Source organism: Heteronotia binoei, chromosome 7, assembly GCF_032191835.1.
Source record: "Heteronotia binoei isolate CCM8104 ecotype False Entrance Well chromosome 7, APGP_CSIRO_Hbin_v1, whole genome shotgun sequence".
In the NCBI taxonomy this organism is placed as follows: domain Eukaryota; kingdom Metazoa; phylum Chordata; class Lepidosauria; order Squamata; family Gekkonidae; genus Heteronotia; species Heteronotia binoei.
Genome location: NC_083229.1, coordinates 116,975,182 through 116,993,249, shown reverse-complemented (window position 1 = coordinate 116,993,249; position 18,068 = coordinate 116,975,182). Strand labels below are relative to the sequence as shown.

Genomic DNA, 18,068 nt, shown 5'->3' with positions numbered 1-18,068 from the left:
GGGTTTTTTTTAAACAATTACACTTAAAGCTTTTAGCACAGCTGGATTCACTATGTAAGAAAACTTTGAGGGCATTACTGTGTCACTATTTATCGAATGTGCAGCATTTAAAACTGCTGGCTGCAGTGCAGATCTGTGTGTGGCTGGCCACTGGTAGGGGATGGGGGTGGGGTAGGGTTGCCAGATCCAGGTTGGAGATTTGGGGATGGTGCCTGGGGAGGTCAGGTGCCTCAGTGGGATACAATCCTACAGAATCCAACCTCCATTTTCTTTAGGGGACTGTGCTCTGGAGATGACCTGTAATTCTGGGCGAATCCCCGCGTCCTACCTGGAGGCTGGCAGCCTTAGTGCATGAGATTGATCAAGTAAATATTAGGCTTCTTTGAATGTTTAAAATATTGACAATCTCTTCTGCTATTAAAATATTTATGTAATTTTAGCTGCCAAACAGTTTGTTCTAAAATATAAATTCAAGAGGGGATTGGATAAGCATCTGGAGCAGAGGTCCATCAGTGGCTATTAGCTGCAGCTTATCGTTGGAACTCTCTGTCTGGGGCAGTGATGCTGTGTATTCTTGGTGCTTGGGGGGCACAGTAGGAGGGCTTCTAGTGTCCTGGCCCCACTGGTGGACCTCCTGATGGCACTTGGTTTTTATGACTCATTAAGAGAAAACTTGGACATATATCCTAGGTAGGCTTGCCAGTCCCCCAGTCTGGGTTGGGAAATCCCCATTTATTTGAGTGTATGCCAGAAAGAAAGCTATTAACTGTCACTGGAAGAAGTTTTTACTGTGAACGAATGGAAAATGATGACGAATGTGGAGTATCTACTCTTGAGGGAGCCTACCTTGTGAAACAGTTCCTATAAGCTAGCAGGAGTGTTGAGCGGTGTGCTGGGAATGGCTTGCAGGAGCAGTCTGTCTGGAATGGCTTGCAGAGCTGATTTCATGCAGAGATCCTTTTGTGAATACCAACCATAAGAATTTCATTTTCAAAGACTCATTAAGAGAATTGTGGAATCTCTGGAAAGTCTTCATATCAATATAGAGAGGATACAGCATCCGAAGATCACTAGTGTGCTTATTGATGAACCGCATGAAATTTTTGTATATGAACTGTACTTTATATATATATGATTTGTAATTATTTTGCAATTGAATAAGAACATCTACGGAGTTTCTCTATTGAGTTGTTTTGCACAGTTGCATTTGTTCCTTGCCAATAGCTTGTTAATGGCAATGAAAACTGACATTGCATTGCTCTGGAAATCTGATGCCACTCCATCAATCTCCCTTTGGTTTGAAAAAAATTGGAACCAACTAATCATGGAGAAGATCACTGTTCTTCATCTGAAATATTCCCTAGAACCAACTCGTTTGCTGAAAAATGGTTTCAGTTTTTGGAATACACAACCATCCATGACATATTACCAATCGACATGACTTACTGTCAGTTTCTCTCTCTGTGATTTTTTTTTTCTCACTAGTTTTCTCCAAAACATTTTAGGGCTTCCTTTTTCCCCTTATATTTCTCACAGGCTTGGGATAGTGCAAGGTTGTATCTTTCACTCATCTGTAGGTTATAAGCAATGGAAAGAATTCTCAGTGTCATGACAGATTGCTTGTTATATTTATTTATTTATTACCTTAAATTTAAGATAATAAACTTATATGCAAACTCTTCTATAGAAATTTATATCTGCATAATAATTTACTTTGTCCAAATAATCAAACTGCTAACATAGTTCTATTGCTTTCATGTACCATGTGTCATATATGTTCCTTATATGATTTTACTGTGATTTAATTCATTTTGTATCTACTTTTAATAATCAATTTAAAAAATGGGGGGGGGTGAAAAATATCTGGACAGTTTGATGTACCTGGACAACCAGATAGCTTGAACTACCTGGAAAAGTTTTAGAACAAATAATCACGCAGCCAGTCCTTGAGCATTTAGGAAGGATGGCTTGATTACTAGCAGCCAGCATGAGTTTCTCAAGAATAAGTCATGTTGGATCAGGGGAATGCCATAGAGATCGTTTATCTTGATTTCGGTAAGGCTTTTGATAAGGTTCCACATAATATTCTTATTGACAAGTTTGTAAAATGTGGTTTGGATCCTATTACTGTCAGGTGAACCTGTAACTGGTTGACAGATCGCACCCAAAAAGTGCTTGTGAATGGTTCCTCATCCTGTTGGAGTGGAGTGATATGTGGAGTGCCTCAAGGATCTGTCCTGGGACCTATTTTGCTTAATATATTTATAAATGATTTGGATGAAGGAACAGAGGGAATGCTTATAAAATATGCAGATGACACTAAATTGGGAAGAGTAGCAAATACATTAGAAGACAGAGTCAGGATGCAGGATGATCTTGACAGGATGGAAAACTGGGCCTAAAACAAATATAATAATAATAATAATAATAATAATAATAATAATAATAATAATAATAATAATAATAAACTTTTATTTATACCCCACCCTCCCCGCCGAGGCAGGCTCAGAGCGGCTAACAGGACATGGTGAAAACCATGATACAAATAGACAATAAATAATACAGTTAATAATTTAAAAATAAAACAATAAAACAGTAAGACATTAAAATACAGTCGAATAGCGTATAAGATGGCTCGGTATTACTGGTCTTATCGAGAGTTCTGTCTTAAAAAGCTAGCTGGAAGAGGGCAGTTTTGCAGGCCCTACGGAACTGGTTAAGATCCCGTAGGGCCTGCACCTCTTCCGGCAATTGGTTCCACCATTGGGGGGCCTTTATAGAGAACGCCTGTTCTCTGGTAGCTTTTAATTTAGTTTCTTTTGGCCCAGGGATTTCAAGAAGATTTTTTGCGCTTGATCGCAGTGCTCTCTGGGGAACGTATGGATTTTGACAGGGATAAACGTAGAGTTCTGCATTTAAGTAGGAAAAATCCAGTGCATAATTATAGGATGGAGCAGACAGTCTCAGCAGTAGCATGTGTGAAAAGGATCTAGGAATCTTAATGGACCCTGCACTGAACATGAGTCAGCTGTGTGATGCAGTAGTTAAAAGAGGCAATGTGATTTTGGGCTCTATCAACAGAAGTATAGTGTCCAGATCAATGCCCCCTCTAAGCTGTGGACTCTTGTGAGCAAAAATTCTACTTCATGAGCTACTGGCATTAAAGATGTGAGAGAGTAATTTGGCTACCGCATACATTAGTTTGCTCTGGGGCCATCCTTCCTGAGCTAATACAAAAGTGTGTGAGCTGGAAGCTAAAAAAATGTGAGCTAGCTCACACAGACTCAGCTTAGAGGGAACGCTGGTCCAGATTATGCAAAATGATGTTATCGCTTTACTCTGCTCTGTTTAGACCTCACCTAGTATTGGGTTCTGGGGGAGGCAATGGCAAACCACCCCATAAAAAGTCTGCCATGAGAACGTTGTGAAAGCAACGTCACCCCAGAGTCGAAAATGACTGGTGCTTGCACAGGGGACTACCTTTACCTTTTTAGTATTGAGCACCACAATTTAAGAAGGATATAGACAAGGTACAATGTGTCCAGAGGAGGGCAACAAAGATGGTGAGGGTCTGGAGACCAAGTCCTATGAGCAAAGGTTAAAGGAGCTGGGTATGTTTAGCCTGGAGAAGAGATGACTGAGAGGTGATATGATCACCATCTTCAAATACTTGAATTGCTGTCATACAGAGGATTGTGCAGAGTTGTTTTCTGGTGCCCCAGAAGATCAGACCAGAACAATAGGTTGAAATTAAATCAGAAGCGTTTTTGAGTAAACATTAAGAGGAACTTCTTGACAGTTGGAACTGTTCTTCAGTGGAACAGTCTTTCTGGGGAGGTGGTGGGCTCTCCTTCTTTGGAGGTTTTTAAAAGAATGTCTAGATGGCCAGCTGACAGCAAAACTGATTCTATAATCTTAGGTAGGTCATGAGAGGAAGGGCAGGAAGGGTTACATAAGCGCTTAGTTCTCATGACCCTTTCTTATAAGCCCAGGGAAATCTTTGGGGTCGGGAAGCAATTTTTCTCCAGGGCAGGTTGGCCGGGGATCCTGGAGGGTTTTGCCATCTGCTGGGTGTGGAGCAGGGGTTCCTGGGAGTGTTTGTAGGGAGGAGGTATTTGTGGATTTCCTGCATTGTGCAGGGGGTGGGACTCAAAATCCCTTCCAACTCTTTGATTCTGTTAATGTAAAATCAAACATGTTCTCAGTGTGCTGCTTCTGCACCTCCTTAGTTGTTGGCATTACTTTGTTGGTGCATAACTGAAATGTACTAGATGAAAAATAAAATGGGCAAGGCTATAACTAAGGTTACCTGGTCCCCCCTGTTCACCGGCAGCGGATGGGGAGTAGGGTTGCCGATCTGCGTTCAAAAAGTCTGGAGATCTGGGTAAGGAGTCTTGGGAGGGAAGGGACCCCAGTGGGGTTCAATGTTGTCGAGTCTACCCTACAAAGCATCTCTTTCCCCAATAGAACTGATCTCGGTAGTCTCAAGATGAGCTGTAATTCTAGGGGATCTCCCGGCCCCACCGGAGGCTGGCATCCCTAGCTGGAACACTGGTGAGAAAAGTCGTGTTGTTTCCCCCACCCTCAACAGAACTGAGAAAACGTAAAAGTTGTCTTTCGTCAGGTGTTTTTCTTTTGGTGTGCTGTGCAAATGGATGGGAGAGACAGCAGCAGTGGCAAAGCAGTATTAGTGCACAGATGTGCAAAGTGTTTGCAATCCTCACCTGAATATTGAGTCAGCTTGGCAAAGTCAGCAAGTCACACAGCTTCCCCCCCTTCCAGTAGACAGAGAAGTCAGAATTGAAACACCTGGTTTTTTTAAAATAGGATTTTTAAAATACAAAGATAATGATGAAGGATGCAATGAGAGAAGGTGCATTTGTAATCTGGTTTTACATATTCAAAACCAAACACTTTTTTTAAAACCTTGAAGGTTCCGTTCATAATTTGCAGTCAAATTGTAATCCAAAGACCAGAGTGACTGGGCACCCCTGGTTTCTGGGCAAGGAACAGACAATGCATTCCCATCTGGACATTTTCCCCTACAGCTATTGCAGTATGTGCTTTTATAATAAAAACCATTTCTCAGGAAGTCTTATTCAGGCTTCTCTTCCCCACCCCAGTAAGGCTCTTTTGCCTTTTTACCAGATGTGAGATAGGTAAGAATTCAGTAAGCAAAAGGTTTTTTTAAATTAAATATAATGATGGCAAAGCTTTACTTACTGACTTCCTAGTAGCTATCCAGGTGATAAAAGAGTTCTGCGTGGGGAAAATCTAAGAAAATGTGTAGATAAGTTGGAATGATAGATATTCATAGAAACGGCATTATAGCAAAGAAGTTACATGAATCTAAAATGCTGACTCCCTTTTGTCTAGTTTACGTAGATTGATGTTATTTTAAACTGAGGTGTGCTTGTCAGGTGTGCAGTTCAAATCAAATCAAATCAAATCAAATTTTATTCTTATATCCCGCCCTCCCCCACCAGAAGGCGGGCTCAGGGTGGCTCACAGACATGACACGTCATGATTTAATTAAAACAGATAAACAACATTTTAAATATAGTACAGTTACATAAATAGATTAAAAATAGATAAAAATAGGTGCTATAAATTCTGTCATCCCAATTACATACTATCACACATCAGTTTCAGTTACCCATAAGATGGCTAAAGTCAAGATATTATACATGTGAGACAGACTGATAATAAAATCTCTTTTTCCATGTAAAGTATCTTAATAAAAGGATAATTGTTCAGATAAAGCACAGCTTTTAGTATAGATTCCATTCTATATTAACCTAAACAACACTCTTACTGATTAAAGTCTGCCCCATTCAATAACATTTTACCATTTAAAAATATGGTACGACTCCAGCTGTTCGTGCAGGTTTCGCTCTGGGAATTGACAGACGTGGTCACTGAATACTGTTGCATTGTACATATTTGGCAAGTCCTAAAAATCTGAGAAAGCAGTCCAGCCACAAGACGGGAAGCTTTCCTTGCACTTGTTTGCTGTACTGGGATGGAATGTCAGCAAAAAAGGAGCAGCTAATGAGAACAGAAGCCTGTGCAAAATGGCTTCCCAGGGACTTCTGAAGGAATTTGGAAAGACACTCTCATACAATAGAAAAAAAGAAAAGTCTCAAAAAGGCAATTATTTGCGATATTGAAAGTCTTGTATTTAATACGAATGAAATATATTTCAATATTTTTTGTCTATTGATACATCTCTGAGAGCATCTTTCCAAATTTCTTCAGAGGCATTTGTATTATATATTCAGAGATGTATTTATTATGTACAGCCAATGAAACCTTGCATGCCACATTTTCAAAGGGCCTAAATTTTTGTATTTTTCATTGTGTGTTCTTTTCAGATATCTTTTGATTTAGCAGAATATACAGCTGATGTAGATGGCATTGGCACTCTACGACTCCTAGATGCTATCAAGACCTGTGGTCTTATAACCTCTGTAAGGTTCTACCAAGCCTCAACTAGTGAACTTTATGGGAAAGTTCAAGAAATACCACAAAAAGAGACTACTCCCTTTTATCCCAGATCACCATATGGTACGTATGTATGCATGTCGCCCCTGCTCATATATTGTCCCCATATTTTCTAAATATGTATTCCTTCAATAAAGCAGAGAGTGGACTTTGTGGAGACGTGCTTGGTAATATCTCAAGAAAAGCAAATGGTAGTGCAGCACCACAGATTTAGATATGTCAGCCAATTCTGAACCTTTACTTATGTGCTACAGCTTAGAACATAAGAAAAGCCATGTTGGATCAGGCTGGTGGCCCATCCAGTCCATCACACTGTGTCACACAGTGGCCAAAAAACCCAGCTGCCATCAGGAGGTCCATCATTGGGGCCAGGACACTAGAAGCCCTCCCACTGTCCCCCCCCCCCCCCCCAGACACCAAGAATACAGAGCATCTCTTGCCCCAGACAGAGAGTTCCAACAATACACTGTGTCTAATAGCCACTGATGAACCTCTGCTCCATATGTTTATCCAATCCCTTCTTGAAGCTGGCTATGCCTGTAACCGCCACCACCTCCTGCGGCAGTGAATTCCACATGTTAATCACCCTTTGGGTGAAGAAGTACTTATAAGAAATAAGAGCTGTAAGTTTATAACTTGGGATTGTTAGAACTGAATCCATTTGTGCAGAAGATAAAAATGCATGAGCTCTTCCTCTGTTCTACATACTACGTACTGTGGTGGAATAAGCTGTCATCACAGCTGACATAGTGACTCTGCAGGATTTTCAAGGCCAGAGGCATTCAGAGGTGGTTTGCCATTGCCCTCCTCCATGTTATGACCCAGGTGTCCATTGGAGGTCTCCCATCCATTTACTAGCTTTGGTGGACCCTGCATAGGTTCCAAGATCTGATGAGATCAGGCTAGCCTGGGCTACCCAGATCTGGTAATAAATTTTACATTTATTCCCTTTCGACATCTTGACATTTTCAAAACTGTAGTTTAAAAAACATTGCCTTTCACTGATTGCCCATTGGCTAGCTGCTTTTTAGATTATTAATACAGTTTTATTGATATCAGAGCAATTATACTTCTTACCTAGAGCAAGAGAAACTGTGCCGAATATTGTCGCGCCGAAGTTTCAAACCAGTTTGGGTGTTTCAAACCAGTTCAGGAGTTTTCTCCCTGTTCTTTTTCTCCTGTCCCTCTGAAATAATTGGAAGGGAGGTCATCAAAAGAGTTGCATGGCATGCCACAGCATCAGGGCTGGCTCTAGACTACCTGGCACCTTAGGCAAGGATAATTTCTGGCACATCCCCCCCCCCCCGCTCGCACTGATAACATCACCAAGTCGCACGGCGGCACCCAATTTGGCAAACCCCAAAAGGCTGGCACCCTAGGCAGTTGCCTAGTTTGGTGTAGTGGTTGAGTGCGTGGACTCTTATCTGGGAGAATCAGGTTTGATTCCCCCCCTCCTCTACAAGCGCCTGCTGATGTGACCTTGGGTCAGCCACAAGTTCTCTCAAGGCTGTTCTGCTCTGCTCAAGAGCAGTTCTGGAAGAGCTCTCTCGGCCCCACTTAACTCACAGGGTGTCTGTTGTGGAGAGCGGAAGGGAAAGGAGATTGTAAGCTGCTCTGAGGCTCCTTCGGCTAGTGAAGGGCAAGGTATAAATCCAGTCTCCTCTTCTTCTAGTTTGCCTATTGGCAGGGCGACTAGGGAGTCTGGGGGCAGGGCTGTTAGGGGCACTGTCAGTGATGTCACCTCCAGGGAAAACCTGAAAGCGCTGTCATTATGCTTCTCTGGGGATCTCTGAAAGCTCTGTATAAAAACACAGGGTTGCCAGCAATTCCTAGAAAAGACTGATGTCGCTTCCAGATTTCCACTGGCAATGATTTGACATTTGCTGACAGCAAGGTTTCCCACCCCCATCTCCCAAATATTTTTTTCCCACAGTCTGTAGAAGTGACAGCAAGAAACTGGAGCCTGGGGACAGACAGATCCCTCATCCAGTTTGGTGTAGTGGTTAAGTGTGCGGACTCTTATCTGGGAGAACCGGGTTTGATTCCTCACTCCTCCACTTGCACCTGCTGGAATGGCCTTGGGTCAGCCATAGCTGTGGCAGAGGTTGTCCTTGAAAGGGCAGCTGCTGTGAGAGCCCTCTCCAGCCCCACCCACCTCACAGGGTGTTTGTTGTGGGGGAGGAAGGTAAAGGAGCTTGTGAGCCGCTCTGAGACTCTTCGGAGTGGAGGGCGGGATATAAATCCAATATCTTCTTCTTCTTCTTCTTCTTCTTCTTCTTCTTCTTCTTCTTCTTCTTCTTCTTCTTCTTCTTCTTCTTCTTCTTCATCCCAGTGGAAAAATGGCAGCCCTACCTCTATAGTATATTTCACACATTCTAGCTGTGTGCGTATTTTTTTTTTTAAAACGCTATCCTAAATATGAACTCAAGCAAGGCCTGTGGGAGGAAATAAATGACAGAAGTCCCAGAATGCTTGCTGGTGAGAACTGTTTCATCCATCTCTCTTGTTGTACTGATAATGCGTAACAGGAAAACGTGGTATGCAAAGGCCAAGTGACCAAGCAGTAATAAGAGTTTCTTTGAATGTGTGTGCGTGTATTTTTCAGTAAATGAAATTATCATTCCAGGGGCAGCCAAACTATATGCTTATTGGATTGTAGTGAACTTCAGGGAGGCCTACAATCTCTTCGCTGTGAATGGCATTCTCTTCAACCACGAAAGTCCCAGGAGAGGTTAGAAAAATATTTGAATATTTCCAATTCTTCCTGATGTGTGTGTGAACAGAAATGCAGGCATATCTGCTCCTAGGATCGATTCAGGGTGCCTGAGGGAATGCCTCGTCCTACCTGAGCCTGCCTACGAGTCAAGATCATCAGAGACCCAGCAATGGTTGGCATCCATTTTCAGAGGCTAGCACCAGAGGAACAGTGTTCTCTGTAGTGGTGCAGGGTCTGGTACTCCCTTGATATAGAAGCTTGACCGGTGCTGAACTTGCAAGCTTTTAAGTGCCAGGCAAAGATATTCCCCCCCTACTTGGCCCTTGAGATTTCCCTTCCTCTGTGAAGTTTTCTGATTTATCAGATTACTGTGCTTTTATCCATGCTTTTAAGAGGCTTTTCCTGATGCTGTATTGGCTGTTTTAGGGTTTTAAGAGCTGCTTCAGATTATATCTGATTTTCTTTTAAATTATTTTATTGCCGTTTTCTTTTGGCGTCTACTGCTTAACGTTTTAAATTTTGTTGTGTTACAGTCATACTACTTTTAATATCTCCTTTTTGTTTTAATCTGCGTTGCGAACCTTCATATGAAAGTGTGGGCTATGAGCATTGAAAATAAATTATAGTTACTGTGGGAGAACGGAAATGCATGTCAGTTTTATATTATTAAAAGCTACTGGGGTGAAGTGAGACGTTAAGGCTCATTCTAGCAGGGCTACCTGGGACTTCTCCCCACCTAAGCTGTTTCCATCGGCAGCCAACACACCAGGCTTATATTAGAGGAGGATGAGACTGCAAGGCTATCTCCAAAGGTCTGTCTGGCTCCCTATTTCCCAGAACTGGGGACATAAACTGGCTCAAGCGCCCCCCCCCCCCGGATTTCCCAGAGGGAACAATGCCCCCCTGGACTGGGAGGTAGCATCATAAAGCTGCTTAGCCTGAAACTGTGCAGTCTAATCCTCTCCTCTTGCACAGAGGCTGCTGGCTCTGCTTTCTTTCACAATACAAGAACCCGTGGGCATTCAATGAAATTGCTGAGCAGAAAGGTTAAAACGGATAAAAGGAAGTACTTCTTCACCCAAAGGGTGATTAACATGTGGAATTCACTGCCACAGGAGGTGGTGGCGGCCACAAGTATAGCCACCTTCAAGAAGGGTTTAGATAAATATATGGAGCACAGGTATATAAAATTTTTTGCCACTGTGTGACACAGAGTGTTGGACTTGATGGGCCGTTGGCCTGATCCAACATGGCTTCTCTTATGTTCTTCTGTGACACAGAGTGTTGGACTTGATGGGCCGTTGGCCTGATCCAACATGGCTTCTCTTATGTTCTCTTATGTTCTTTCTTTGGGACTCCGGGACATTTACTGCCTTAACTTACCTTTTCCTTTTCCCTTTGGAAACTTTTTCTTGGACTTCTCCACTGTGCCCTGTGGTCTTGATCACGGTGCGACACCGCTCCTCCACAGTGCTAGAAGGTTAGCCCACCTCCTCATTGGTTGTTCTGTCCAAGGAGATGGGGTCTGCCACGGCCATGGGGGCCAAGGAGAGGGAGGAGGCTTTGGAGCTCTAGACCTTTCTCCTGTTTGGTGTAGTGGTTAAGTGTACGGACTCTTATCTTGGAGAACCGGGTTTGATTCCCCACTCCTCCACTTACAGCTGCTGGAATGGCCTTAGGTCAGCCATAGCTCTCATAGGAGTTGTCCTTGAAAGGGCAGCTGCTGTGAGAGTTCTCTCAGCCCCACCTACCTCACAGGGTGTCTGTTGTGGGGGGGGGGAGGCAAAAGGAGATTTGCCCCTCTGAGATTCAGAGTATAGGGCAGGATATAAATCCAATATCATAATCATCTAAAGACCCAACTTTCAATCTGTGAATCATTGAAACAAACAACACACTGGAAGTTAAGGTGATTCTGGTATCTTAGGTCCTGCAGCATTAGAAAAAAAGAAATGGGAATATTTCTGTCTTTAGCCATGTGTGTTGTGGGGGGGGGGGGGCAGGGGGAGAAGAGGCCTATGGCTTAAATGCCGGAAGTTAATGTGATTTTGGTATCCTGAGACTTGCAACTTTAGAAAAAAAATAGAAGATATGGGAATAGCCTTTTTTTTTTGTCTATGTGCATTTGTACATTGGAAGGGAGAGAGGAGATAAATCCGGTTCACCTGATAACAGGAAGAATTCTTGATTGTTTTCACCCAGCAACTTATTTCTCCGAGAATGGAGGGAAGTGCTAATAAAAAGGCTCAGGGCCCTGGATCTTCAGGGGAGGGGGGAGAAAGCATCTATTAAACATCTTCATTTAAAAAAAAAAAAAAACTTGATTCTACTGTATAATAATTTATTGCTCTCACCTACCTATATGTTGTATGGACTGGCAATTTCCATTTCATTGTATCTGAAGAAGTGCGTGCGCTCACAAAAGCTTATACCTTGAATAAAACTTTGTTAGTCTTAAAGATGCCTCTGGCCTTGAACTTTGTTGGGATGTAAGCAGTGAGTCTAGTCAGCATCCTGCTGCCAGACAGTCTGTTATAGTCAAGTCAAGCTTATTACGATTCAGAATCCCAAGTTGTCAGCAAACATTTACATTGGTTCCATATCTTAAATACACTAGATACACTAAACGTAAAATACAATACTGGGTTAAAATATTAAGACTGGGTTGTAAGCTTCTGTCTAATTAAACATGCCTGAGCACAAAATCTGACTACTCTACACAGCCTGTTATATTCTTTGCCCTTTTCTGACATGCCACCCCATTGGGCCATGGGGCGAAGGCCTAAAGGGCATTTAGAACGCAAAACATGTGGGCATATAGAAGGTTGGGCGTTCGCTGCCATCTCAGCTCCCAGCTGTCTTTCTCTCTTCCATCCTCAGGGTGACTGTCAGGCAAGTCCTTAAATGACCTGATTTGCTTGCAAAACTTCAGCATCAATGTCAGTGCCTCCCCTCTTTCAGAGCAGCCGCCAGTCAGGAATAGTGGAGCTGGCACCCTCTGACAGCTCCTTTCTCCACACTCCACGTGCGTGCGACTGACTGTTGTAAATGTGGCTCAGTCATGTATTTCACACATTTGGGCCACAGGCCTCTGATTACCACCATCCCTGAATACCCATAGCTAAAGACAGAACTTCTCCATCTCCATTTCTTTTCCTCTAAAGCTGAATATCCCAGGATACCAAAATCACCTTAGCCTTAATCTAGTTTTTTTCATGCACAAGGTTTAAGTCTGTCAGAGTACACCTCTGGCTAATGCAGTTAGCCTTATTCCATTTGATCAAATGCCTCTTAAGCTAGATTCGAGTTCAGTAGCATTGTAGAGACCAATAAGACATTTGGGGTATGAGCTTTTGAAACTCCGTAGATGAGAAGCATTTTTTGGCAGGGCAGTGCTTAGTGCCTTATTCTTTTAATCTCATCTGTTTCATTCTCCAGGTAGTTCAGTTACTATTCTTCCTATGCGTGTGATACACAAAGAGCATGATGAAGAACGAGCTGTTCATGTGCAGCTGATATTCTTTGAGTGGTCACCTGTACAGTGACGTAGCCCATCCACCATCTCTGCAACAGATGTTTTCTGCTGCATCAGTATAGAAACAACTGAGAGGGGGAGGCATGTCTCCACTTACTACCTGCACAGTGCCACCATGTCCTTAGGATGGGTATGGACACCGGCAAAAATAACTCTTAAGCTCAGCCGTAGCAGTTTTTGAGCCATACTCTGCATGAATCCTGTATTCATGGCTGAGTCCAGACTGGCACTTTAAGCCGACACAGGGATGGCCCCTGTGCAGCTCAAAAAACACAGACCACATGTGCACATCTGCCCAGCAGCCCGCTCCTGTACTCACCTTATTCCTTGCGGTTCGTAGAGTGCCTTAAAAAGCTACCACTTACTAAGTGTAGCATATTACGAGGTGTCTCTGAGGCACCTTTCCTGTCCATCTGGATGGCCGGGAAGTGCCTGGGTAGTGGCAGTAAGGCGCATGAGCACTGTAGATGCTCCTCCAAGGTGCCCGGAGCCCGTCCCTCTTCTGACAGCAGGTCGTGCGCCGTCTGGATGCCCCAGGGCACTTCTGTTTGTGCTGGCTTATTTCTGGGTTGGCACGCTGCTGCCACAAGCAGGCAGTCTGGACCCTGCCCATAACTTGCTTGGATGACCACTTAAATGATATCAGCTCCGGTTAAGCAGCCTGTTCACACTGGACATCCTATTTGGTTGCATGGCCACACTTGTAGTATAACGTGTGATCTGTTTACACTGAAATAATAATATTCCATGAAGCAATCTGCATTGAGATATTGTCTGATTTTGTAGAGGACTGCTGAGGCCTACACTTTATGTAAAGCCGTTAGTGGTACTGATAAACTAGTTCTGATATCAAATCTTACATCTGACATTGAATATCATACCACAGCTATTAGTTATTGTAGTCATACATCTACCTTGTATGTACGTTTTGGCATTTAAAGGTGGGGGGGTGGGGAGAATCACAGGTTTAATTTTAAATTGGAGGGAATTTTAAACTGCTGTTGTGAAACTAGGGCCTTGAAGGTAATGCGGGCTTAACATGTAGTCCTTGCACAATAGTAAGTATAGAGTCTGTTGGTAGGCCTCAACCAACTTTAGGTATTTTCCCCAGTTCTGCTTTTGAAGTGACATCATCTGGTTTACCAGTACATTTGTAGACTATGAAAATTTACTGTTAACCTCCCCAGTAGGACACCACAAAGCAGTCTGACCCAGTAATTCTTTCTTTTAAAAGCACAAGGTAGGGTAGAAAAAGATGAGTATTCATTTCTTGGACCAGAAAGCCATTTAATGTGTCTGCTAAACTTTTATGTAACGTTTTAACTGATTTTTTTTTCTTTTTTTTGTATTTGAGTATCTGTTATATAACAGCATTTGTATGAATTTCCCTTTTTGCTTTATAAGTTAGTTATTCTCTCCTGTTATGTATTTACATTTTTGAGATGGTTAGAATTTTCAGAAAGGTCTCATATTGCAGGAAATGGTGGAAAACTTCTTTTAATAGTGCACAGTTTATTGGGGCATGTGATTGAATCCTAAGAAGAAAATGTAATCAAATTCCGGAGATTAAGAATAGTGCTGAGATCTCTCCATATGTTATGGTGAATAGAGGTTATACAGAGGATATACTTGAGAGCCACTGTTCTCTCAAGTGAAACCATAGCAGCTGAACTAGTTTGATAGGCTCTGTTATGTAGACATTATTTGCAACAAACCTATGCTTTCTCTCTGATGCAAGATAAGTACCTTTACCCTACGTATTTGGCTTAATGAAATTCTTTGTGTTTTAGGGCTCTTTTCTTCCTCCCTGTTGCCTGGAATGTTACCAAAACAATCAAATATACTGCAAAATGTAATGGTTATGATAGGGTTGCCAGCCTCCAGGTGGGAATGGGGGAGCTCCTGGTTTTGTGGGCTCCTGCTCGCCACCAGCCAACAGGCTAACAGGGGAAGCCCTGCCCCCAATCATGACCTGGTGTGATGTCATCATGCCAGGTGTCATGAGCTCTGCTGAGGGGCCTGTCCAGGAAGAGCCAACAGGGTTTACAGACTCTCTCGTAATTGATTTATGGCCTTCAGCCGGCACTTCAGCTGACCAGGCTGAGACACCTCCTAACTCACCACCACATCTGAAACTCCTCAGAAAGAGGCTCCAACAGAACTTAGAGATGAGATGGAAGATGGCCCAGAGCGAGGATGAGAAGATCCTTAAGTCCTGAGTTTTAGCAGAATGTGATGCTGCTGAACCTGTGATGCTGCTGACTAATTGGAAACTGTTGCATAAAGCTTCCATTTCAGCTTCCATGTGCTGTGGAAGCAACGAGTCTATTCAGTGATTTGTGACCACCCCAGCTCCTGCTTTCTGTGACGCTGTTCCTGCTCTGTTTCCCTGGTTACCTGACTTCTGGCGTGAACGACCTTGCTTTCTGACTGTGATTTAGATTGAGGCTTCCAGTTCCTGCAGTACTCTGCCGGCTCTGACGCGGACTACACTCGGACTACTCCCTTTCCGGGACCCCAGTGCATTACACCAGGGACATTGTGTGGGTACACTCTGGCATTTGAGGCAAAACTCTATGATGATCATAGAGTTTTGTCTAAAATACCACAGCATTGCTTCTCAAGGCTCCTGGCATGATGATGTCATGTCATAGATGTTGTGTGCAGTGATGTCGCACCTTCCCCCCACACTGGCAAGAGCCAAGGCCCTGGCAACCCTAGATTATAATGATTGGATAAACATCTGGAGCAGAAGTTCATGAGTGGCTGTTAGCTGCAGCATATTGATGGAACTCTCTGTCTGAGGCAGTGATGCTCTGTATTCTTGGTGCTTTTGGGGGGGGGGGGCAACAGGGTGAGGGCTTCTGGTGTCCTGGCCCCACTGATGGACCTCCTGATGGCACCTGTGTGGGGGTTTTTTGCCACTGTGTAACACAGAGTGTTGGACTGGATGGGCCATTGGCCTGATCCAACATGGCTTCTCTTTTGTTCTTATGATGGTGCAACAGGCTTAAAAATAAGATGGAAAAATCTCACGTGATTGAACTGTGGACTTCAAATAATTGAAATTGGTCATCTTGAATCTGTGAATGGCAACGACATACCCTATTTATGAACAAGATAGGGTTCCTTTTTGTTACCATTTTGGTTTGACCTGACTGTTGAGCCTTTGACCACAGCAATTAAGAACTGCATAGCTATTGTGGGCTTAAAGTAAATATGAAAGCATACATTAATTAATTATTTTACATGGACTAGAAAGATCTGCTTGAAAGACTTGCAACAATTTAGCACGGTAGAAGTACTTAGTAAACTGAAATAGATTTAATGTGAAGAAGTACTAAAAATGACTTTTTAGTTGCTTGTCTTATCCATAGAAAAGCTTCCCCTGTGGTATACCTTTCCCACACATTTGTTCAGGATTTCCACAGCCCTACTTTATTCAGCTGTTAAGGAATAACAGACCTGGGTGTCATGCAGCTATTGGATGATACTCCAGATAGTTAGATGATCTCTCTCAGTAGTTTCACGTAGATGTTAAAAGCCCTGAGAACAAGATGGACCTCTGTGGGATCCTATAGCATAAGAACTGCTGGGCTGAGCAGTCAAGTAAACACACAACCAATACAGCAGGGAGCCCCCAGGTAACTTCTCCAGAAGTATAGTGTGGTCAGTAGTGTCAGAATCCAGCAAGAGGTCCAGGAGAATCAAGGGGGTTGGCCTTCTTTGGCAAAAATAATGGAACCAGAAGTGTTTCTGTCCCAAACCCAGGCTTGAATTCAGATGGAAATAGATCTAGATCAGGGGTGGCCAAACTTGCCACAAAGAATAAATGTCATATGTTTGAGAGTCATAAGAGATGAATGTCAGATATTTGAGAGCCGCAAGAGATGAATGTCAGATGTTTGAGAGTCATAAGAGATGAATGTCAGATGTTTGAGAGTCATAAGAGATGGATGTCAGATGTTTGAGAGTCATAAGAGATGGATGTCAGATGTTTGAGAGCCGCAAGACAGGAAGGAAGGAAGGAAAACAAAAAAATGGGGCAGGGAGACAAGGAAAGAAAGCAATTTTAACTTTAAATGTATTATATAAGTTGCTGGCTGGCTTTTAAATGCATTATACAAGTTGTTGGCTGGCTTGGCTCAGATAAGTTATTTCAAGAGAAAAATGCCTTCTCCAAGCCGGCCAACAGGACTGCGGGGGCTTTGAGAGTCACACATTATGCGTGGAGCCACATGTGGCTCCGGAGCTGCAGTTAGGCCACCCCTGATCTAGATAATCCAGGACTGTCAACACCCATTGAAACGCCTTGCTAAGAATGGAATGTTGGCCATGGAGCCCTAGTTGCTTGATTGGGTCCAGGAGGAGTTCTAAGGAGGAGTCCCTTGATTTGCTTCTTTCAAAACAGTCAGAGCTACTCTCTACCACAGAGAGGTATTTATCATCTCACAGACCAGCCTGAGTGACTGGCAGCAGTCCCCATGCTTGGGTCAGTTAATTTCTTAGCTTTGCTTGGAAAAGCTCTCTAGAGTGAATTGTATAGAGGTGCAAAACAATGAACACATGGATGAAATGATACTACAGGACAATGAAAATCAAAGAGAGGCGAAACGCTCACTTGATACAGCAGTTCCTCCTTTGTTTAGTAAATCTCAAAGCGCTAAATATGCTATTTAGTCTTTAATAATTATTGATCTCTGATCCTGACCTTTCTTAAGTGTTTTATAAGCTATTGAAAGAATCAACAAAGTTTTAGAAGCAGTTGTTGTACGGAGGGTATTTCCTTTCCTTTGGTGAAAAGATATAATTTATAAGAGACTGATTGCACTCATCTGTTCCTCGGTAGCCGATAAGTTTACTTTACCGCGGCAAGAATGAATAACAGAAAAATTGTGTCATGGGAATCAAGTAAGACATTGCAGAGGTAGGAAATCCAGTTGCCTTGTTTTACAGTTATTTGTCTTGTCCTCATTCCCTGACAAATGACAGCTTGGATCAAAAGACTTTAAGAGGCTTTCCTGCTTTAAAGTAATGAGAACAACAGAAACTTTCAAACTGTGAGCAATTCATAACTATGTCTTTCCTTCTCCTGTATGGCTACCTGCCAGTAACTTTTTTGCATAAAAGCTGCTTTGTCTAATAAGTTATATAAATTGGGTTCGCATAGCTTCTTGATTTTCTTGACTTGCAAAAATAAAAGCTGTAAAGAATTCTCGATGAAAACTTCTACAGCAGCGTGTGGAGTAGAAGAAAACTAGAAGCTGACTTTGTGTGTTTCCTACTAATGCACCAGTTTTACGTAATCTCAAT

General features: G+C 42.8%; 1 protein-coding gene across 2 annotated transcripts in view; it reads left to right on the top strand.

Moving 5' to 3' along the window:
- The window catches only part of GMDS (GDP-mannose 4,6-dehydratase), a 402,164-nt gene that overhangs the window by 85,157 nt on the left and 298,939 nt on the right, over nucleotides 1-18,068 (top strand). For both annotated transcript variants that reach the window (XM_060244260.1, XM_060244261.1), the window contains exons 5-6: nucleotides 6,375-6,567; nucleotides 9,131-9,235. In XM_060244260.1, coding sequence (XP_060100243.1) covers nucleotides 6,375-6,567; nucleotides 9,131-9,235 — 298 coding nt within the window. The remainder of the gene's footprint in view (nucleotides 1-6,374; nucleotides 6,568-9,130; nucleotides 9,236-18,068) is intronic.